This window comes from Odocoileus virginianus, unplaced genomic scaffold, assembly GCF_023699985.2.
Source record: "Odocoileus virginianus isolate 20LAN1187 ecotype Illinois unplaced genomic scaffold, Ovbor_1.2 Unplaced_Contig_46, whole genome shotgun sequence".
Taxonomy (NCBI): Eukaryota; Metazoa; Chordata; class Mammalia; order Artiodactyla; family Cervidae; genus Odocoileus; species Odocoileus virginianus.
In genome coordinates, this window is record NW_027224363.1 from 230,419 (window position 1) to 255,380 (window position 24,962).

The 24,962-nt window shown below is 40.9% G+C and overlaps 1 protein-coding gene across 1 annotated transcript in view; it reads left to right on the forward strand.

Annotated features, from left to right (window-relative positions):
• The window catches only part of LOC139034214 (phosphorylase b kinase regulatory subunit alpha, liver isoform-like), a gene marked incomplete at its 3' end in the record, with an annotated part of 43,911 nt that overhangs the window by 5,969 nt on the left and 12,980 nt on the right, over positions 1–24,962 (forward strand). Inside the window, exons 3-4 of the mRNA XM_070464650.1 lie at positions 20,650–20,808; positions 24,061–24,108. Coding sequence (XP_070320751.1) covers positions 20,650–20,808; positions 24,061–24,108 — 207 coding nt within the window. The remainder of the gene's footprint in view (positions 1–20,649; positions 20,809–24,060; positions 24,109–24,962) is intronic.

Consider the following 24,962-nt stretch of genomic DNA (forward strand, 5'->3'; position numbering starts at 1 on the left):
AATAGAATTTAAAATGAGAATAGGATAACTAAAACGTGAAGTATGGAACAAATTGTAATCATAATAAAGACTAATTTGAGGGAAGGTTGAAAGAAGATATAATTAAATACTGGGAAATAACATGGCAGAAGAATGGGAGGAAATTGGGAGTTAAAGCATTCTAAGGCCCTTATGTTAAAAGGAAGGTAGAAGTTTTATATATTTTGAGTCAAGAGGTTATATTTAAGTCTTACCATTAAAACTAAGTGGAAAACATAACTTTAAAAATAATGGGAGACTATCAAGCTACCAACGGTATTTTTTAGAGAACTAGAACAAATAATTTCACAATATGTATGGAAATACAAAAAACCTCAAATAGCCAAAGCAATCTTGAGAAAGAAGAATGGAACTGGAGGAATCAACCTGCCTGACTATATTAAAAAGCTACAGTCATCAAGATAGTATGGTACTGGCACAAAGACAGAAATATAGATCAGTGGAACAAAATAGAAAGCCCAGAGATAAATCCACGCACCTATGGACACCTTATCTTTGACAAAGGAGGCAAAAATATACAATGGAGAAAAGACAATCTCTTTAACAAGTGGTGCTGGGAAAACTGGTCAACCACTTGTAAAAGAATGAAACTAGAACACTTTCTAACACCATACACAAAAATAAAATGGATTAAAGATCTAAACGTAAGACCAGAAACTATAAAACCCCTAGAGGAAAACATAGGCAAAACATTCTCTGACATAAATCACAGCAGGATCCTCTGTCTCACCTCCCAGAGTAATGGAAATAAAAGCAAAAATAAGCAAATGAGACCTAACTAAACTTAAAAGCTTTTGCACAATGAAGGAAACTATAAGCAAGGTGAAAAGACAGCCTTCAGAATGGGAGAAAATAATAGCAAACGAAGCAACTGACAAAGAATTAATCTCAAAAATATACAAGCAGCTCCTGCAGCTCAATTCCAGAAAAATAACGACCCAATCAAAAAATGGGCCAAAGAACTAAACAGACATTTCTCCAAAGAAGACATACAGATGGCTAACAAACACATGAAAAGATGCTCAACATCACTCATTGTCAGAGAAATGCAAATCAAAACCACAATGAGGTACCATCTCACGCCAGTCAGAATGGCTGCTATCCAAAAATCTACAAACAATAAATGCTGGAGAGGGTGTGGAGAAAAAGGAACCCTCTTACACTGTTGGTGGGAATGCAAACTAGCACAGCCACTATGGAGAACAGTGTGGAAATTCCTTAAAAAACTGGAAATAGAACTGCCATACAACCCAGCAATCCCACTGCTGGGCATACACACCGAGGAAACCAGAATTGAAAGAGACACGTGTACCCCAATGTTCATTGCAGCACTGTTTACAATAGCCAGGACATGGAAGCAACCTAGATGTCCATCAGCAGACGAATGGATAAGGAAGTTGTGGTACATATACACAATGGAATATTACTCAGCCATTAAAAAGAATGCATTTGAATCAGTTCTAATGAGGTGGATGAAACTGGAGGCTATTATACAGAGTGAAGTAAGTCAGAAAGAAAAACACCAATACAGTATATTAACACATGTATATGGAATTTAGAAAGATGGTAACGATGACCCTATATGCGAGACAGCAAAAGAGACACAGATGTAAAGAACAGTCTTTTGGACTCTGTGGGAGAAGGCGAGGGTGGGATGATTTGAGAGGGTAGCATTGAAACGTGTATATTATCATATGTGAAGCGGATCACCGGTCCAGGTTCGATGCATGAGACAGGGTGCTCAGGGCTGGTGCACTGGGATGACCCTGGGGGATGGGATGGGATGGGGAGGGAGGTTGGGGGGGGGGAGTTTTGGATGGGGAACACGTACACTGATTCATGTCGATGTTTGGCAAAACCCACTACAATATTGTAGCCTCCATTTAAATTAAATTAATTAATTTTTAAAAATCTGAAAAAAAAAGTACTGGGAGAATAAAGAAAATTTGATCACTCCGAGGGAAGGAAGGAAAAGGGTGTTTGGGGAGTGAATGAGTGAAAGTTGCTCGGTTGTGTCCGACTCTGTGTGTCCAACTGTGGTCCATGGAATTCTCCAGGCCAGAATACTGGAGTGGGTAGCCTTTCCCTTCTCCAGTGAAGGGTGCTTGGGGAGTGAGGGAGTTTTTATAAAAAGCACAAAAGACAAAACAGGAAGATGCAAATAGGTCTATAATAGTAATCACAATAAATGTTAATTTTTAAATCAGCCAGATAATAGAAATTAATTTTTAAAAACTTGTAAATATATATGTGATTTATGAGACAAACCTAAAATGGGATACTTAAAGGTTGAATATATAATTAGTGAGATAAAATATACTATACAAATGCTAACCAAAAATAAGTTGATGTAATTTTATACTAACAGGCAGAGATTTTGAAATTTAAAATAATTAGGAATTCAGAAGTGTTGTATTACTGGATGATAAATGGATAATTCACCAAGAAAGCAATTTTAAACACACAGAGTATTAACAACATAGCAGTAGTTTCAAAATGTATAAAGCAAAACTTGACCTAACTGCTAATGAATCCATGACCATAGTGGGAGTTTTTAAATTCCTTTCTCACAGATACTGCTTTATAGATAAAGCAGAGAAATAATTAGGACATAGAAAATTTGAACACTTTCATAAGAAACAAACTTGATCAAGTATACATACATAGAATTCTGTGCCCAACCAATAGAAAATACTTATTTGTTTCAACCTTGCAAAGTATATTTTTCAAAAAATTAGGGTATAAAGGAAATCTTGAAAAATATCAAAGAATCAGCTTTCTATCTACCATATTATATATACATATACACACACACAATATCATGGATCTAAGAAGAAATTATAACAGAAATTATGAAATATTTAGAGTTGAATGAAAACACAGGCATTCCAAATACCAATTTGTGGAATATTGTTAAAGTGGGATGTAAAGAAATGTTTATATCCTGAAATGTGTATATTAGAAAAGAAGAAAGACTTAAAAATTTATGAACTCAAGTTGAGAAAAGGACAACAGAGTGTACCCAAGAAAATAGATGAAAGGAAATAATAAAAAGGCCAACAATTAATGTAATATAAAACAAACATTAAATATTGACAAGACCAAAAGCTAGTTTTAAAGAAAGACTAATGAAAAGGCAAACTTCTGTCGGGGTTGGTGTTGTTTAGTCACTCAGTCATGTCCGACTTTTTGCGACCCCATGAACTATATAGCCCACCAGGCTCCTCTGTCCATGGGATTTCCCAAGCAAGAATGCTGGAGTGAGTTGCCATTTCCTTCTCCAGGAGATCTTTCTGACCCAGGGATTGAACCTGCGTCTCCTGCATTGGCAGGTGAATTTTTTTTATCACTGCGCCACCTGGGAAGCCCCAGGGTTGTTGGGAGAGTGGGAAAAAGGACATATGAACAATATTAAGTGAAAATGGAAAAATACTGTGAATAATTTTGGCCAGTAAATTTGAAAACGTTAAGTGACAGTTTTCTAGATGAATATTACCAATGTTAATGCAAGAAAAAAAATTACATCCTAATAGACTATAATCATTAAAGAAAATTGAATTAGTGAAAAAAAAATCCTAGTCCAAGATGAGTTTATAGACTAGGACCGAGGAACATTTAGAAGTTTATTTATTCATTCATCTTTGGAGATGAAGGAATTTGGCTTTTATTCTAAGTGGGAAGGGAAGTGATAAGAGGGTTTTGAGCAGATGAATGATGTTTAAAAAGAATCACTCCACTGGCTACATGGAATATAATGTGTCAAGATGCAAAACAGGCAGCTTCTGCGATTGGAGCATGATGACTCTGACAGTGGTTGTAATGGAGACTGATAGGAATGGTTGAGCTTGGAGAAATTTTTGGAGATGGAGATAAGTTTTACTGGTGGATTGAGTGTACAACATGTGGAAAAAAGAAAAGCTAAGAATGACTTCAAGGTTTTTGGCTTGAGCAGCTGGTAGGATGGAATTGCTTTTTAGTGAGATGGGGAAGATGGTGGAGGAGCAAGTTTTGGGGGAAAGATAAGGAGTTTTGTTAATTACGAGGTGCCCATTAGACATCTAAGTGGAAATGGTAAGTAGACAGTTGAATCCGTGAGTCTAGAAGTCAGGGGAGAGGTCGGGAGTGGAGATGAAAGTCTTGGAGTTGTTGGTATACATATATGTGGTATTTAAAAGGTACCAAGACTGGATGAGATCACAAGAGTGAGTGTAAACAGGGAAGAGAGGACATTTAAAGAGGAGCTTTCCAAAAATGGGGAGATCCAAAAGATGAGAAACCAGGGATACTGAAAAGCAGCAGATGAGGAAGTAGGAAAACCAGCCACGGGTGGTTGTCATCCTAGAAGCAAGTGAGGAAAGTGATTCAGGGAGGAGTGTCATATGGGTGAAATTCAAGTAGCAAAAAGACTGAAAATTGATCTGTAGATTTAGCTGTGTAGAAGTCATTGGTGATCTTGTCAAGCAGTTTGTGTGGGTACTAGAGGAAAAATTGGTTGAGATGAGCTCAAGAGCTAAGAGCAGTGTTTGCATGAAGATGTGAGGTTGAGAGGAGTTTATGTGAGAAGTTATATATCTGGTAGAAATGACCCAGTAGATAGGGGAGAAATGTGAGAGTGGGAATTACTGGAGCAGAGATATCCATCAAAACAAGAGGGAAGGCAGGGTATGTGGGCGCAGCGTTCTCTTTTGGTAGTTTCTACTTTCTCAGTGAAACACAAGGCACAGTCATTAGCTGAGAGAGAAGTTGAGGGGGAGGGAGTTATCAGGTTTGCAGGGAGGGAAAAAGATTTGAAATTGTTAAGAGAAAAAGGGAATGAATGGTCCAGGGATTTCTAGTATGTTTGTTGGACACCACTAAGGGTCATTAATTTTGAGCAAGTTCAACCTGCATGGCTGTGTTTTTCTCTAGCTATACAGGTCCACTCCCAGTGGCAAGCAGAGTCACATTTGGTCAGAGATCGGGTTTTTGTGTGGTGAGTACAGTGCAGTGAGAGAGGAGCAAGAGATTAACAAATAACCCCTATCTGAAATGAACTGTTTGAGATAAAAGATAAAGAGGAATAACTGCCAGCTCCTTTTATGTGGCCAATATTCCAAGATACCATAGTCAAATAAGACATAATATTTATGAACTATTATGAATGGAGGAAGTTCACTTATGAATATTGATGTTAAGTGTAAGTACAGTGAAACCAACAATGCATTAAAAATCATAATCAAAGATTATCTCAGTAATATAAGAAAACTTACTTTAAGAAAATCTATTAATGTAATACCACATTAATAAAGGAAAAAAAGGCTTCAACTTTATCTGTAGCATTTTGTTTATTTTTTTTAAAAAAATCTGGTATTATTATGGTGGAATGCTTTCCTTTGTTGGGTCTGAGTGATGGGTATTGGTTACATTGCTTTCCTATATGTTTGAGATCTTATTACATTGTAAAAATTAAGGCTATATTAATAAACATAGTCTAGGAGTAGCTTAAGAGTCAACTTGGATTCCTTCTGTTCCCTCTCTCCCCACCACAAAGTGAGAGAATGTACTGATGAGTTAGATCACCAAAATCTGTCTCAGCTCCATCCACTTCTGTCCCTGACCACTGCCCCTACCTAGTCCAGGCCACCAGCATCTCATACCTGGACTGCCCCGCTAGCCTCCCAGTTGCTCCTTGCTTCCACTCTTGGCCCCTCGTCCCCAGGAGTAAGCATCCTTACATCAGGCACCAGATTGCACTACTCTGCTGCCTACATCCTTCCCATGGCTTTCATCACTCCTAGAATACAATGCAGTGTTTTTCCAAACGTTTCAGTCTAGCTGTAGCCTAGCTCTCCAGCTTCTCTCACCATCAGCGGTGTGCTGGTAAAGGGTTAACAGTTGGCTCAGCTGACTTGAAACCTTGGCTTCTTTATCAAGAGCCATATCAGGAGGGAGAAATGAGAGAAAACCACCCCCAGTGTTTTATGCCCAACGGCAAACTCTTGATCTTTCCCGATATATCTGGATACCACTGCTCATGTGGAGCCTTGAGTCAGCCACCCAGGGGTCTTTTTGACCCCTTCTTTTTTCTTTTCTGGCCTGTATCTACTTCATCACCAAGCTCAGCTGATTTTCTCTCGACTCCATCAGCTGCCTCTGCTCCGCTCTACCATCACTGCCCTCCTCGTTAAGCCACCAGCCTTGCCGCGCTCTATCCCTGTACTAGCTTCCCCACCTGTCTTCTCTGTGCAGCCATTTTCAGTCCCCTCCCAGTTTTTCTCCAGACTGCAGCCAAAGTGGTCCTCTTCAAAGCAGGTGTGCCCTCCTGCTGACCCTCACTCTGGGTAACATCTTACCTCCCTTCTACCTCGGCTCCTCCTGGGAAGCTCTCCCTCCCCCATGGCGCCTTCACAGCATGACACACATCCCCTTTGCTGCACTTTACTGAGTTGGAATTTTACATCTACTTGTGTGACTTAAAATGAATGAATTCCCACTAGACTATAAAGTCCACTGCACAGGACCAAGGATTTCTTTTTAATTACCATTTTATTCTTAGCACTTAGCGTGTGTGCTTAATCGTATCTGACTCTTTACGACTCCATGGACTGCAGCCCTCCAGGTTCCTCTGTCCATGGAATTTTTCATGCAAGAATACTGGCGTGGGTTGCCATGTCCTCCTCCAGGGGATCTTCCCGACCCAGGGATCGAACTTGTGTCTTCTGCATTGGCAGGTGGATTCTTTACCAGTGAGCCACCAGGGAAGCCCGGTGGCTCTTACTACCTGGCAGTTTGTAGAGATTTTAAAAACATTTGATTGAATGAATGAAATACAATGCTTACCATGTAGTCTGTGCTGTAGTATGGGCAATAGTTACGTGCAGTTAGTAAACAACTACTGCTATTGTTATTATTTATCAGACCTCTACCATACAACCATCATGTGGGGGTTCTTAGAACCTAATTGTATTACCATAAAAAGAGACTGGTCCAAAGTTGCTTCAACCTGTCTGTTGTTCTTAGTTCCATTTACTCTAGGAGGAATTTAGTTAATAGTCACAATGGGAATGAGAATAGTGGTGGACCAGGGCACGCACAAGCATTCTGGGCAGCACTGAGTCGAAAAGGGGCAGAAATGATACTTTTAGTTCATAGTCAGACAGGAACTATCTGACTGATGGTTATCTGGACTGTGTGTCAGTTCGAGAAAGGAGCACTTGATAGATAACATTTTCTCCTTCCTAGTATTATCCCAGGCCCTGCCTTCTGCCATCTCCCACTTCAGTTCTGTTTAGGGGTAGCCAGGAGGAGGGCTTTTGCTGTGCTCTTTTCAGGATAGCCTTTAAATATTTTACTGACAGATGAAAAACATTTGAGTACTTCAGTGAAAATCCTTGAACCTTCATTTACAAAGGACCATGTTTCCAGTTTTGCAGGGATCCAAAAGATCATCTACTCAGATCACCCAGTCTGCTTTTACAGTTGAAGAATTCCAGCCAAGGGAGTTGTTGTTCAGGTGCTCAGTCATATCCGACTCTTGCAACCCCATATACTGCACCATGCCAGGCTTCCCTGTCCCTCACCATCTCTCGGAGCTTGCTCAAACTCATGTCCGTTGAGTCAGTGATGCCATCCAACCATCTCGTTCTCTGTCATCCCCTTCTCCCTCCTGCCTTCAATCTTTCCCAGCATCAGGGTCTTTTCTAATGAGTCAGCTCTTCACATCAGGTGGCCAAAATATTGGAGCTTCAGCATCAGTCCTTCCAGTGAATATTCAGGGTTGATTTCCTTTAGGATTGACTGGTTTGATCTCCTTGCAGTCCAAGGGACTCTCAAGAGTCTTCTCCAACACCATGGTTCAAAAACATCAATTCTTTGGCATTCAGCCTTCTTTATGGTCCAACTCTCACATCCATACATGACTACTGGAAAAATCATAGCTTTGACTATACAGACCTTTGTTGGCAAAGTAATGTCTCTGCTTTTTAATATGCTGTCTAGGTTTGTCATAGCTTTTCTTCCAAGGAGCAAGTGTCTTTTAAGGGAGTTGAGGGGACCTTTTCAAGGTCATCCTTTTTTCTGAGCCGACAGCCCCATGATAAGTACTTAGTCTTGTTGGAAACAGACCAGAGTGGAGATAAATACTTAAGACACACCAGATTGCTGTGAATACCAAATTATGTTGCATTCCCTAATAGAGTGAAGTAAATATCACACCTGCCTCAAAATAATAGGTGGGGAGAACATAATTAATGTTCATAAAATTACATTTAGAAAAATGGTTCTTAATTAAATGGGTTACAGACCCATTTGATGACGGCTGAATATCTTACCTTCTGGGAAGAATGCTTATGAAAAAGTTCCAGGAAAAAAAAAATTCCAGGACTCTCAAGGACCTCTAGCTTTGTGCCCTGACAAAGCCCATCTGTGGACTCCTGACTGACATGCTGGAGAGCCCAGAGGCAGAGGAACGTGTGTGGTGCCACCATGCTCTCAACCCGTTTTGTTGTTTAGTCGCTCAGTCATGTCTGACTCTTTGTGACCCCATGGACCGTAGCCCACCAGGCTCCTCTGTCCATGGGATTCTCCAGGAAAGAATACTGGAGTGGGTTGCCATTCCCTTCTCCAGGGGATCTTCCTGACCCAGGGATGAACCCATGTCTCCTGCATTGGCAGGAGGATTCTTTACCACTGAGCCACCAGGGAAGCCCAAGCCTAATAGAATAAAAGTCTTATTGAAAATATCAAACAGTGACATTTGCAGTTTTCCTGTTCAGGTGAAAGAGTGCTGGCATGGCACCCAATCATCCTTGGACACCTCTGATTTAGGTGTGGCCAGGAGGGTTCTCACAGCCCTTCTGAGTTTGGATCTGTTCTGTAAGTTTGTACAACATCAGGCTAAGGAACTGGCAGGAGAGGCAAAGAATTAAAATCTCCTTAAAGAGTGGTAAAGTCATTTACACATTTTATTATAGCTAAGGGACCCAGAATGGTTTCTATGAATTTTGCAAGTTTGAAGATGAGTATTGGGTTCTGGAATGAAGCTAGAATGAAGTGGATTCCTGTAACGCTTGGCTTCCAACCCAGCTTGTTTGCCTATAAGCCATCATTCAGTCATAGCAGATGATAAAAATGTGCAGGCCAAAAAAAAAAAAAATGTGCCGGCCCAGGACAGCTTGCAGCTTGTGCATTATTTGTAAACCCAGAGGGGGAAATTTCATCAGCAATTAAGAAAAAGACATGATTTGAAAGTGAGAATTGCACACCTGTGATCTCCCTAGGTAAAACGCGAGCCTGCTGCATGTTAGAGCTTAAGCTGTCAACATTATTCTCTGAAAGCCTGAGGTTTACATACCAAATTATGCAAAATCTACCTTTTAAACTAAAGGAAAAAATAAAGGTTACTCACATAACCAGTAGTCTCAATTATAGATGCGATCATTTTAGAACAAAAGGCATTATAATTCCTACTTAAAACTCTCAACCCCAAGGCATTGCCCTTCCCCAACCCCTTTAACATGTCGAGCAGCAGTTGCTAGAACAAAATGCCCATGCAGTAAGTGAATTTAACCAGTTTTTGTAATAGAAATTCTCACATTCTGTTTTGCCTTACTAGCATAGGGCTATGGGGAAGGGTGGGAGGGGCAAGTAATCATGTGTTTTCAACATTTATCCTGGCTTCTTTTAAGTATTTTGTTTGAATAGTTAAACAGTATATTCCTCCCTTGGAACTGAGCAAGGTGGTGGCATTATTGCAGGAAAGGGGACCCCTTCCAGGGCCCGAAACTGGGCTCTTGTCTAACACTCAGAAATGAATTGTCTGAGGAGACACATATGCTGACAAAGCAAGAGATTTTATTGGGAAGGGCACCCGGGTGGAGAGCAGTAGGTAAGGGAACCCAGGAGAACTGCTCTGCCAGTGGCTTGCAGTCTCGGGTTTTATGGTGATAGGATTAGTTTCTGGGTTGTCTTTAGCCAATCATGGGGCTTCCCTGGTGGCTCAGAGGTTAAAGCATCTGCCTGCAATGCGGGAGACCTGGGTTCGATCCCTGGGTCGGGAAGATCCCCTGGAGAAGGAAATGGCAACCCACTCCAGTATTCTTGCCTGGAGAATCCCATGGACGGAGAAGCCTGGTGGGCTACAGTCCACGGGGTCGCAAAGAGTCGGACACGACTGAGTGACTTCACTTTCACTTTCTGACTCAGAGTCCTTCCTGGTGGTGCATGCCTTGTTCAGCCAAGATGGATGCTAGAGAGAAGGATTCTGGGAGGTGGTTGGACCTGTGGTGTCTCCTTTTGACCTTTCCCGAACTCTTCTGGTTGGTGGAGGCTTATTAGTTCTGTGTTCCTTACCAGGACCTCCTGTCGTAAAACAACTTATGCAAATGGTTACTATGGTGCCTGGCCAGGTGGAAGGTTTCAATCAGTGTGCTTCCCCTAACAGCATGAACAGCATGAATTCTTAATCCAAAGGAAAGGACCAAGGGTGGGAGTTAGCTTGGAGGCCTCTGACCTCAGTCCCTTGGAGCATAGGAAAGGGAGCTCCAGGAACGCTTCATGGAGGAGGGAGTATATGAAGGAGAGGTGTTTCCTAAAGGGCATTACAGGTGGAAAGAAGAGTGTGCGCACAGGCCCAGAAGTTTGAGAGCAGAGCACGTGCAGGAAATATTAATTCAGGTTTTCTGGGGGGCTAGGGAGGGAGTAATGGGTGGTAAGGCTAGATGTGAGAGGAAGAGCCAGCCCATGGTGAGCCTTGTATGTCTGCCTGAGGGACTTTGATTTTATCATTGGGCTGGAGAATTCTTGTGTGTTTGTTTTTAACTTTTTATTTTGTATTGGAGTATAGCCAGTTAACAATGTTGTGACAGTTTCAGGTGAACAGTGAAGGGACTCAGCCATATATATACATGTATCCATTCTCCCCAAACTCCCCTCCCATCCAGACTGCCACATAACATTGAGCAGAGTTCCATGTGCTATACAGTAGGTCCTTGTTGTTGTCCATTTTAATATAGCAGTGTGTACAGGCCCAATGGTAAAGAATCTGCCTTCAATGCAGGAGCCACAGGAGACTCGGGTTTGATTCCTGGGTCAGGAAGATCCTCTGGAGAAGGGCATGGCAACCCACTCCAGTATTCTTGCCTAGAGAATCCCATGGACAGAGGAGCCTGGCGGGCTAGTCCATGGGGTCACAAAGAGTCAGGTATGACTGAATGACTAACTTATAACACTTAGGATTTATGTCAGAGAGTGTTCTGCCCATGTTTTCCTCTAGGAGTTTTAATGTGTATGGTTTCGCATTTAGGTGTTTAATCCATTCTGAGCTTATTTTTGTGTATGGTGTTAAAGAATGATCTAATTTCATTCTTTTTACGTGTAGCTGTCCAGTTTTCCCAGCACTGTTTGTTGAACATTGTGTAGTCTTGCCTCCTTTGTCATATATTAACCATAGGTGCATGGGTTTATATCTGAGTGTTCTGTCCTGTGGGTTGGAGAATTCTGAGCAGAGCAATGTAGTCTTGAGATTCTAGGTCTTTCTGTGACCTCCCTTTGTGGAGGATGGGTTGGAAGGAACCAGTACTAGAGGCAGAGAGATCAGTAAGGAGCTACTCCAATTTTCTTTTAGGATGGAGGGATTGAAAGGAGGAGTCTATCCTTTCTGTGCCATTTTTGGTGGGTAGATGACAGCATTCATCTCTGCGCCCTCCAGCTAGAAATTGAATTGCATGTTAAATTAAGTAGTTCGATGCTACCATCTAGCTTGTGTCTTGTGTATTTTGCCTTAATATTGCCTCAGTCTTAGATTTCTTTAATGGCATCAAGTGTTTTTTTTTTTTTTTTTACAGTATCTAGTTCACCATGGCCATTTAATAAGAATTCATAGTCATATCTGTCAGGATTCTTTCAGATGTAAGTGACACACCCACCTTAAATGGCCTTTAAGCACGAAAGAGAATTTATTGCTCAAATAACTGAAAAGTCCAACGGACTGTGCTAGATTCAGGCATGGCTGGATTCAGGCGCTCAAATAATCAAGTATATCTCTTTGCATTACTTGACCCCATTTGACTCAGAGTGGCCTTTATTCTCTGGCAGGCTCTCCTAAGTGGTCAGGTCTCAGGTCTCTCAGATGTGGTCCCTTGGCAGCTCCAGATTTATCCTTTCAGATTGGTGCCGTCTGCAGAAAGAACTTTTTCTATAATGGCCCTAGAGAAGGTCCTGACTGACAATGGTTCTCAGTTGGTCCAGCTTGGGTCATGAGCACATCTCTGAATTGTGCCTAAATTGGCCAAGCTGGGTCACATGTCCTTCCCTGCAGCCAGGGTCATGGCCGGGGGCAAGCAATGATGGGATCAGTACCTCCCCCCACCCCCAGAACCAGACAGTCACAGCAGGGAATATTATAGGCCATTACCAGAAAAAGGAGGAACAGGTACTAGACAGGCAGAGGCTACAGTGTTTCCATTAGAACAGGAATAAGTATGGGACCTGAGGGGACACAAACCCATGCTCTCCAATCTGCTTTGAACCTTCCTTTTTATACAAAAGGAAACCAGAGATCACAGAAGTAATTTGCCAAAGATCGCATAGCTAGACTGGCAGCACTGTTTTGTACTCCCACCAACAATGCCTGAGGATTCAAGTGGCTCTATGTCCCTGTCAACACTTAGTACTGACATTATTTTTTCTAATATTTTAGATTTTTATTACTGAAGTATATTTGACTTACAATGTTGTGTTTCTGGTATAAGCAAAGTGATTATTATATACTTTTCCATTATGATCTATTCTAGAATACTGCATATAGTTTCCTGTGCTACACAGCAGGACCTTGTCATTTATCTATTTTATATATAGCAGTTTGTATCTGCTAATCCCAAATTCCTAATTTATCCCTCCTTATTTTCTTTCCCCTTTGGTAACCATAAATTTGTTTTCTATGTCTGTGAGTCTATTTCTGTTCTGTAAATAAGTTCATTTGTATCATTTTTCAGATTCTACATATAAGTGGTATATGCTTTTTTATCTTTGACTGACTTCACTTAGTATGATAATCACTAGTTGCATCCATGTTGCTGAAAAGGGCATTATTTCATACTTTTTAAATGGCTGAGTAGTATTCCATTGTGTGTTTATGTAGTGTGTGTGTGTATATACCACATTTTCTCTATCCATTCATCTTAGTTCAGTTCAGTCACTCAGTTGTGTCCGACTCTTTGTGACCCCATGAACCGCAGCATGCCAGGCCTCCCTGTCCATCACCAACTCCCGGAGTCCACCCAAACCCATGTCCATTGAGTTGGTGATGCCATCCAACCATCTCATCCTCTGTCGTCCCCTTCTCCTCCTGCCCTCAATCTTTCCAACATCAGGGTCTTTTCCAGTGAGTCAGCTCTTCGCATCAGGTGACCGAAGTATTGGAGTTTCAGCTTCAACATCAGTCCTTCCAATGAACACCCAGGACTGATCTCCTTTAGGATGGACTGGTTGGATCTCCTTGCAGTCCAAAGGACTTTCAAGAGTCTTCTCCAACACCACAGTTCAAAAGCATCAATTCTTCGTCACTCAGCTTTCTTTATAGTCCAGCTCTTATATCTGTACATGACCACTGGAAAAACCATAAGCTTGACTAGATGAACCTTTGCTGACAAAGTAATGTCTCTGCTTTTTAATATGCTGTCTTGGTTGGTCATAACTTTCCTTCCAAGGAGTAAGCATCTTTTATCTAATGGTGGACATTTAGGTTGAGTTCATGTCTTAGCTATTGTAAATAATGTTGCTGTGAACATTAGGGTGCATGTACCTTTTCAAACTCTAGTGTTCTCTGGATATATGCTCAGGAATGGGATTACTGGATCATTTGGTAACTGTATTTCTACTTTTTAAGGACTCTCCATACTGTTTGCTGTAGTGACTACACCAGCCCACATTCCACCAACAGTGTAGGATAGTTCCCATTTCTCCACATCCTTTCCAGCATTTGTTGTTTGTAGACATTTTAGTGGTGGCCATTCTGATTGGTGTGAGGTAATACCTCATCACAGTTTTGATTTTGCATTTCTCTAATAGGTAGCAATGTTGAGCATCTTTTCATGTGCCTATTGGCCATCTGTATGTCTTCTTTGGATAAATGTCTATTTAGGTCTTCTGCCCATTTTTTGATTGGGTTGTTTGTTTTTTGTTATTGAGTTGTATGAGCTGTTTGTATATTTTAGAAATTAAGCCCTTGTTGGTTGCACTATTTGCAGATATTGTCTCCCATTGCATTGGTTGTCTTTTGTTTGTTTTCCTTTATTATGCAAAAGCTTTTAAGTTTGATATGGTTCTGTTTATTTTTACTTTTATTTCTGTTACCTTGGGAGAGTGACCTAAGAAAACATTGCAACAATTTATGTCACTGAATGTTTGCCTATGTTCTCTTCTAGGAGTTTGATATCACATCTATGTTGAAGTCTTTAGGACATTTGAATGTATTTATTTATTTTTTAATTAATTATTTTAATTGGAGGCTAATAACTACACAATATTGTGGTTTTTGCTATACATCGACATGAATCAGCCACAGGTATACATGTGTCCCACCATCCTGAACCCCTCTCCCACCTCCCTCCCCACCCCATCCCTCTGGATTGTCCCAGAGCACCAGCTTTGAGTGCCCTGCTTCATGCATCGAACTTGCACTGGTCATCTATTTTACATATGGTAATATACATGTTTCAATGCTATTCTCTCAAATCATCCCACCCTCGCCTTCTTCCACATACTCAAAAAGTCTGTTCTTTACATCTGTGTCTCTTGCTGTCTTGCATGTAGGGTCGTCATTACTGTCTTTCTAAATTCCATACATATGTGTTAATATACTATATTGGTATTTCTCTTTCTGGCTTACTTCACTCTGTATAATAATAGGCTCCAGTTTCATCCACCTCATTAGAATTGACTCAAATGTGTTCTTTTTAATAGCTGAGTAATATTCCATTGTGTATATGTACCACAGCTTTCTTATCCATTCATCTGCCAGTGGACATCTAGGTTGCTTCCATGTCCTGGCTATTGTAAACAGTGCTGCGATGAACATTGGGGTACACATGTCTCTTTCAATTCTGGTTTCCTCGGTGTGTATGCCCAGCAGTGGGATTGCTGGGTTGTATGGCAGTTCTATTTTCCAGTTTTTTAAGGAATCTCCACACTGTTCTCCATAGTGGCTGTACTAGTTTGCATTCCCACCAACAGTGTAAGAGGGTTCCTTTTTCTCTGCACACTCTCCAGCATTTATTGCTTGTAGACTTTTTCATGGCAGCCATTCTGACCAGCGTGAGATGGTACCTCATTGTGGTTTTGATTTGCATTTCTCTAATAATGAGCTATGTTGAGCATCTTTTCATGTGTTTGTTAGCCATCTGTATGTCTTCTTTGGAGAAATGTCTGTTTAGTTCTTTGGCCCATTTTTTGATTGGGTCATTTATTTTTCTGGTATTGAGCTGCATGAGCTACTTGTATATTTTGGAGATTAATTCTTTGTCAGTTGTTTTGTTTGCTATTATTTTCTCCCATTCTGAAGGCTGCCTTTTCACCTTGCCTATAGTTTGGGTAGTTTGACCATTTAACAATATTAATTCTTCCAATCCAAGAACATGGGATATCTTTCCATTTCTTTAAATCATCTTCCATTTCCTTTATCAATGTTTTATAGTTCTCGGCATGTAAATTTTTCACCTCCTTGGTTAGGTTTATTCATAGGTATTTTTTGTGATTTTAAGAGAGATTGTTTTTTACTTTCCATTTGTGATATTTCATTGTTAGTGTAAAAAAATGCAACATATTTTTGTAAATCTTGTATCCTGCTATCTTGCTGAAATTGTTTATTCTGGTAGTTTTTGTGTGGAGTCTTAAGGGTTATATGTGTATATATATAATCATGTCATCTACATATAATGACAATTTTACCTCTTCTCTTCCAATTTGGATGTTTTTAGTTCTCTTTCTTGTCTGGTTTCTGTGGCTAGGATTTCTAGTACTATGTTGAATAGAGTGGGCATGCTTGTCTTCTACCAGATTTTAACAAGGCTTTCAGCTTTTCACCATTTTTATGTTGGCTTTGGTCTTGTCATCAATAGCTTTTATTGTGTTGAGATATGTTCCCTTCATTTCCACTTTGGTAAGAGTGTTTAACTTGAATGGCTGTTGAATTTTATCAAATGCTTTTTTGGCATCTATTGAGATGATCATGTGGTTTGACATTATTTTCTTTTTTCTTTTAGCCATTCAGTAGGTGTGTAGTGGTATCTCACAGTTGTTTTAATTTGAATTTCCTTAATAGCTAATGTTGGCCTTCTTTTTATTGCTTCTTTTATTTATGTATCTGTATATATTCTTTGGTGAAGTGTCTATTCAAGGTTTTTTTTAAACCAGTTTTTCAATAGTTGTTTTCTTACTATTGAGTTTTGAGTGTTCTTTCCTTTTTTTGAGAGAGAGAGAGAGTTCTTTCTATATTCTATATTCTTGTTGAATAAGTGACATGCAAATATTTTCTCCCAGTCTATAGTTTGTTTTTTCTCTCTCAAATGTCTTTCACAGAGCAAAAGTTTTTAATTTTGAAAGAGTTAAGAGTTCAGTTTATCAACTTTTCTTCTATACATGGTACTTTTCATATCATGGCTTATTCTACCTAATTCGAAGTCCTGAAGATTTTTCTTCTGTGTTTTTCTTTTAAAGTTTAATAAGTGTACATTTTACATTTAGATCTGTGATCCATTTTGAGTTAACTTTGTGTAAGAGGTGAGATTTAGATTGAGGTTCATTTTCTTGCATGTGGATGTTTAAATGTTCCAGTATACTTTGTTTTTAGACATTTGTCACAGTTGTATGCATCTACTTCTAGTCTGTATTCTGTCCTAGTCACTATGTGTGTATCCCTTTGCCTCTTGTCTAGGTCCATACACATGTAGGATTTTTATGTCTTCAGAGTGAACTGACTCTCATTATTATGTAACATCCCTCTATATCCCTGGTCATTTTGTTTGCTGTGATGTCTGCTTTGTCCGACATTAATGTCTCAATTCTTTCCCCCTCTTCTAGCTACTTTAAAGAGTGAAGTGAAGTGAAAGTTACTCAGTCGTGTCTGACTCTTTGTGACCCCATGGACTATATAGTCCATGGAATTACTCCAGGCCAGAATACTGGAGTGGGTAGCCTTTCCCTTCTCCAGGGTATCTTCCCAACCCAGGGATCAAGCCCAGGTCTCCCGCATTGCAGGCAGATTCTTTACCAGCTGAGCCCCAAGGGAAGCCCCAAACCCTAAAGAGTAGGGTTTCAGTTTTTACTTTAACACTTTTTCATAAGTCCAAAAGCAAAAGGCCAGTAATTTATTACCATATTAATCTCTGAGCACTTTAGATTCAGTGATTGGTGGGCTGTGGAAGACAGAAGAGTTTCCTGTGCTTCACAGCTGGCAGCTGAGGTCATCAAGACAGCATAGTTGTTCAGTTATCCACATAATGGTTGTTCAGTTTTTGCTTCTCATTTCTGGGAGAGGCTTCCAACATCCCTATCCTGTTGAACTTAGGAATGGTCATGTGACTTGCATTCATCACTGAGATGAGAGAGGAGGTGGTATGTGTCAGTTCTGGTGAACACCCGTAAGAGGCAGCTCATAGGTCACTGTGTCTTTCTTCTCTGCTATGAGATGGGCAGTGTTGTGGGGGTTAGCCTGGTTCCTAGAGGCAGGATAGCACAGAGCAGAACCACAAGTGGACATGGAGGGACACAAGGGATGGATGAGAAAGACAAGCCGCCAATATTTTATTCTTGTTTGTGACTGCAGTATAGGGGTCAAGCCCTGGGCCCAACCCATTCTAGGCCTCAGGGCCCTTCCTTTTATTTCTTCTTTGATAAATAGGAGTCAGGAATAGCACTTCCCCTAAATAGAAATGAAAAAATGTTGGAGAGGGGCCTACAAATGACTGGATTTGAAAGACAAGCTGTCCACTTGTTCGCCCTTTGCTTTTGCTGAAAGCACAGTTTATGTTTGGCTCATCTGTGTTGGTCCACCTCTTCTACAGTTAAGGGATGTCATTGTCAGTTCTCCTGCAGGAAGAGTGCTAAGTCTCAGCACAGGTTTGTGCTACTGCACTGGGACACTACGATTGACTCTTTGCAGCTCTCCTTGTAGCTTCTCCCTCCTCTTCCTTAACGGTGCTCCCATTCTTGAACACTCGGCCCACATGACCTAATTATCTCCCAAAGGCCCCACTTGCAAATACTGTCACACTGGGAATTAGATTTCAACATATTAACCTTGGGGAGACCAGGCTTTCAGTTCCTAATAGTAAGTACTCCTTTTGCTGAGTGCAGCAGTACCCTAATGTAACATGGCTTATATGTGCAGTTTTGAATGCGGTATCCCCTGAAACACCCCAACTGCTTCTCTGTAGTGGAATGAGGCTCAGACAGTCTAGTTATACTTCAGCAGTTAAACTAAAGAATCAAAGAGGTGACTTTCAGGTGACAGGACAGTGACATTTCATAATCCAAACCACATGGCACTCTGTGTCACTGCTGTGTCATTGGAAGGCTGTTTGTCTCAGAACTGACTCATGGTTGATAGGTACGCCAGGGAGGGGCCGAGTTCTTTCTCTGGATCTCCTGATGGCCCCAGAACAGATAAAAATGCTTATGATATGCCTTTTTTGTGCCAATAATTTTTTAAAAAAGAACTCCAGGAGTCCACTATTGGAAAAAGACTTGTACCTTCCTTTAGCCATTCCTACAGTTCACTTCTGGTTGATTTTTTATATCGTTGGTTTATAGTTGTTGGCTGTAGAACAGTGTCAATACATGGAATGCTGCTTTCCCTAAAGGAGTCTCAGTTGTGTTTTAGATGTTTTTGAAGAGGGCATAGATTAGTTAAAAGAGAAAGTCAAATATTTAATTCCTTAGGTGGGACTATCTGAAACTATGCCAATATTTTTTTACCTAGTTACCTTGGCATTCACTTTGAAAGTACTCAACAGAGTTGTTTTTTTTTCTTGCTTTTTTGATTTCATTTGTTTTGATTTTGGCTGCGCTGGGTCTTCGTTGCAGCACACTGGCTCTTTGTTGCACCACATCGGCATTTTTTCTAGTTGCAGAATGACTGGGTTTCTCTGGTTATAGTGCACGGGCTTCTCTTGTTGCAGAGTACAGGCTCTAGAGCATGAGGATTTCTCTAGTTGCAGTGTGCAGAGTTAATTGCCTTGTGGGCATGTGGGATCTGGTTCCCTGACCAGGGATCAAACCTGCGTCCCCTGCATTGGAAGGTGGATGCTTAACCACTGGACCACCAGGGAAGTCCCCCAACAGAGTTTTTTTTTAATGAGCCCTTTTGTAAATAATTTAGCAGACTTTTGAGTAATATTTTAAGCTGGCAAGGTTTCGATTGCTATGATGTATTTTATTAGATACATATTTCTTTGTATAATTTCAGGAAAAGTCAACAGAGGCTTTATATTTATGTGACTCTTCTCCTATCTTATCAGTTTTATTTCTAGGCACAGAGTTTATTGGACTAGATTCTTAAAAAAATAGCTTTATTGAGATATAATTTACTTACCATACAATTTATCTAGCATGTATAATTTAATGATTTTTTAGCATATTCACAGAGTTGTACATCATCACCACAGCCAATTTTAGAACACTTTCATCACCCCCGCAAAAGGAAAAAAACCTATTAGCAGTCACTCACTCACTCCCTATTTCCTCCTACCCACTCCTACCTGCAGCCCTAGACAACTATTCATCTACTTTCTATCTCTATAAATTTTCTATTCTGGGCATTCTGTACAATTGAAATCATACAGTATGTAGACTTGTAACTGGCTTCTTTTACTTAGCATAATATTTTCAAGGTTCATCCATGCCGTAGCTGTATTAGTACTTCATTCCTTTTTTGTTTCAGGAATAATATTGTTTGGATCATGTTTTGTTTATCCATTCATCAGTTGATGGACACAGGTTGTTTCCTTTTTGGGGCTATCATGAATAATGCTGTTATGAACATTTATGTACACTTTTTTTTTGTGAAGGTCTGGCTTTTTAGTGACTCAGCTGCCCTTTTAAATACTGGTGATATCATAGCTCCATAGGACCCACCCCCCCATGGCCTCTTGCTCGGCGCCTCCTTTTTAAGGCAGGCAGTTTCTCCAGGCATACAGAGCTGGAGTGGTGGAGTGGGGCTCCTTGCTCTCATGTTCAGTACTTTACCAGTTGGGGTGGAAACACCACAGGAGAGGAAGAATTAATTCCATACGCACAGATTTGTAAAAGCCTTGTAGGCTTTTTCTGTTTGCTGTTTCTTCTGTTTGTCACTTACAACAGTATGGTCTCATCTGAAAGCAAAACAACAAGTACTACAAGTTAAAAGGTGCCTTAGAGATTTTTTTTAGTCTAATATCCTCATTATGCAGAAAACCAAAACCTAGAAAAGTGATGTCAGTGCTCACCCAAGATCACACTGGTAGCAGGGCAAAGATTGGAACTCTGGGCTCTTCACTTCTCGTCCCAGTCCTCATTGTGCCCTGCTTGGGGTGAGAATTCCTGGCCCAGGTGCTGGGTGAAAGGTGGTGCTATCATTTCGTGTCTCCTCTCTGATAGAATCCCGTCACAGGGCTGCTGTCAGCCAGTCATGAGCAGAAGGACGCCTGGGTACGGGATAACATCTACAGCATCCTGGCTGTGTGGGGCCTGGGCATGGCCTACCGCAAGAACGCTGACCGTGACGAGGACAAGGCCAAGGCCTACGAGCTGGAGCAGGTAAGGCCGACTGGCAGCTCTGGCCTGGTGCTCAGCACCTTTTCCTTGAACTGAAAAGCCTACAAGGAAGTAACTGTGTGCAAAAGAGCCTGGTGCAGACGTTGGCTCCGTTTCTGTTGTAGGATATTTGGGGGAGGCACTTTGGTCTCTCAACCTCTCATGTCTCTCCTTTTGAGAATTTTTTTCCCTCCATAAAAAAACAACAATCACACTGAGTAGACATCCAAATTTCTAACTAACTACATTTCTCTCACACATGCTGTGTCAGTTTTATACATAACTCATGTATGAGATGTCATTATAAACTAACATGATTGTTTTTAAAGCAGCACACTCGAACTCCACATTCCAAAATGTATGCTCTGTGGAGTCCTCATGTTGAAAGGATATTTATTCAAATAGTATTGCCACTACTTAAAACAGTTTTGCAAAATGCCTTTCTAGTTTGAGTCATTCCAAAGCAGTCTTATTAATTTGCAGTACCCTTTAATTTTGAACCACACTGGTATTGTCCAGTTTTCATACCTGTGTTATCATATGGCACAATGAAGTCCTTTATTGTTTTCCAAAATCAGAAACCAACATACCTACCAAAGCAAAGACTTGCCATCACTAAGTATGTAAGAAAATAATCTGCCACTGAGCAGGGAGGTATTTTCAGAGTGTTCTGAGTGATAGCATTGAAGTAAGGAGTGAAGGAAAGTAGCCTGGAGTTAAAACTCCCCTCCAGGTCCTCCCCACCATTCTATGCAAAACAAAGAACTCTCTCACAGGAAGAAAAAAATGGACATTAAGGTTGATTATGCCCAGCTCCCAGCCGGTCCAGCCTCTGGCTGATCTCCAGAATTCCTTGCCCCAGCCATTTAAGAGATAACTACTCTGAACAACCTTGGAGAAGAACAGGCCCCCTTAAGACAGTAGATTTCCACATATATGCCTATATATACTTACTCTTTTCTTGGGTTAGTGCAGCAGCTCACTAATCTGACTGCTGCCCCTTCTCACCTCATTAAAGGTGATCTGTTCCTGTAAAGTGCCGGTCTCGTTCTTTTTCCAAACCTCACCTTCTCTAACTTCCTTACCCTACAAGGAGCATTGATGTGTAGAAGTATCATTCTCTTGGCATGAGAGCCTTTGGGATTTGTCTTTGATTGGCACACTGCTTATTGACCCACACAGCCAGTGGGTCATCAGTTCCAGGGAGAATCCTTGTGGCCCAATCGTAAACCAAGTGGGCCTGAGTGGCAGGCGGCCTTGTCAGCAGTGGGGAAGCTGAGAGAGGAAGCCTGTGCGATCAGGGAAAGGGCCATTTGAATTTGACCAGATGTGCTGAGCATGAGGTGAGATCGCCTAGTCTTGGCGTTTGGGGGTAGGATTTAACATGCGCACAGCAAGCATTGAATGCTCCTCCAAGAACGTGGATGGCAGTTACATAAGTGAATCATTCATATAACAGTGTAATAATTTGATATTCATGTTTTCCAGATTTTCTCTCCTCCTGATGTAAAATCCAAGTAAAGCCATGCCTAGCTATTCTCTCTCTCTCTTTCTCTCTCTCTCACACACACACATACACACACCCCACTACCTCTCTTCTGTAAGCAATTTCTGATCTGGGTTAGAGTTGACTAGATTTGTTGCTCTATGACACAATAGAGAGGCACAAACAGACCACATTGTTTGATTTGTTGAGTGTGGTTAATAACTACAGGAGACGTCTCCCTTGATTATGGAAAATAACACTGGATCTTCCAATGATCCTCGACATGGACACTATTCCCTTTGGGGCTTAGACAGTATAGCTGCTCATTGTGTGAGACTGTCCCATGCATTGCGGGACATGTAGCATCCTTAGTTCTTACTTACTAAATGCCTACAGCTCCCATCCCCATCAAGGTGACAATAAAAATGCCTCCACCCCCATATTTCTAAATGCTCCCCCACCCCCAGGGGATGCTAATGTCACCCCCAGTTGGAAACCACTGGGCCTCTTCATAATGGAAAATAACCTTATTTGAGGGGAAGTCAATTGGCAAATGTTTGTGCTACACACTGTAGGAAATGTTAATTTTGACAGTGTTAATTATACCTTTTAATTATAAGGTAATATTTTCTGCATCAAAAGAGTTTCTGACATAAAGTGAGATTATACTCTAGAATCCTAGGATTTTAGAGAAGGAAGAATCTGAAGGGTGACCCATTTCAGACTTTTCTCCCATAATTATCTTTGGTGGCCCTTCACTACGTTTTAGCCTGCAAACCACATTCATTGTGTAAGAGAGGAGATGCTAATGGCCCCGGGAGGGAACTTCTTTCAGCCTGCCTACTTTGACCTAAAAACACCCCATTCTCTAGCCACTTGTGAAGTCTTTTTCTAGTGGATTTAATAGGACATATGAAGACCACCTTTCAGTGGGTCTGAATTGTGGAGGAAGAGAGAAGCAATATAATGTATTGACTAGGAGCTCAAACTCCAAAGTCAGAGGGCCTGGGCTCTGTCCTTCTCCACCCCTTGCCAGCTGAGAGACTTGAGCAGTGTTGATTCATCAGCCTCAAGTTCCTCATTGTAAAGTGGGGAAATAACAACACTCATCTCATAAGGGTGTTGCAAGACTTAGTGGGAATCTAAGAAAAGTGTTTTGTACAATACCGGAACAGAATGTCTGATTATCATGTTATTGTTATTATTTATGATAATAATTGTTATACAGTATTTCTCCTCTGTATGACTTACTTCCCTCAGTATGACACTCTCTAGGTCCATAATTGGTTCTAATATGTATTACTAAGAAACCTTGGCAACTACTTGCATTTTGTAAGAACTTTACTCAATCGTCTAGTAATGGTGTCACAAATGGCTGTTTTGGCAAAGCATCGTTACTTTGGGGCAGGCAGGGTGGACTTAATTCATCCTTAGTATAACAAAAATAAATTACTAAGAATTGAGACATAAAGCTCCAAGGTACTAGGCTTATAAAAATTGTCTTGAATAAAATAGTAGGAGTCACTGGATTTCAGCACCAGAAGATACCATTTGGTCCAACATCTTTATTTAAGATAAGTCACTTCATCAAGATTTTCTTTCTTTGTGATGGAATGGAGAAGTAGAAATAATCTGAATAATCTAAGTGCTGTATATGCCTTCTTGGGGAAGGTTCCAGGCAGCACTGGCTTACCTGTCATATGGGGAGGAGGTTGTTTTCATGGACCAGGGAAGTTGGCCTTGTTACTGATCCCATTTTATTTCCACAGAATGTGGTGAAACTGATGCGAGGTCTTCTCCAGTGCATGATGAGACAGGTAGGCAGAAAACAACAGATGTATTTTTGGGTCATCTGAGTGGGCATTTTATCATTTTTCTAACCTCAGTCTTAGAGTGTTTTGAAGAAACACTTGTTTTAGAACTTCTCAAGATGAGGAGAAATTGAAAAAAAATTAGCTTACTTTCTCCTTTTAAAATTATCTTCAGTAATTTTAATATACCATAGAACCAGACTCAGAGAATACTTTCTCAAAGTCTTTTCAGGGCTTCCCTCATAGCTCAGTTGGTAAAGAATCCACCTGCAATGCAGGAGACCCCAGTTTGATTCTTGAGTTGGGAAGATCCGCTGGAGAAGGGATAAGCTACCCACTCTAGTATTCTTGGACTTCCCTTGTGGCTCAGCTGGTAAAGAATCCGCCTGCAATGCAGGAGACCTGGGTTCGATCCCTGGGTTGGAAAGATCCCCTGGAGAAGGGAAAGGCTACCCACTCCAGTATTCTGGCCTGGAGAATTCCATGGACTATAGTCCATGAGGTTGCAAAGAGTTGGACACGACTGAGCAACTTTCACTCACTTCTGTAAAAGAAGAACATGCCCTTTTTCTGAACAAGGAAGAAAACATTGTTTTGAAAAGTCATTCCTAGAAAGCCGTGTGCTGTTGTTTATTCTGTTGAGTTTATAAAAGGGTTTCTTTGAGTTGAGGACTTCCCTTGAGGCTCAGCTGGTAAAGAATCCGCCTGCAATGTGGGAGACCTGGATTTGACCCCTGGGTTGGGAAGATCCCCTGGAGAAGGGAAAGGCTACCCACTCCAGTATTCTGGCCTGGAGAATTCCATGGACTGTATAGTCCATGGGGTCGCAAAGAGTTGGACACGACTGAGCTGCTTTCACT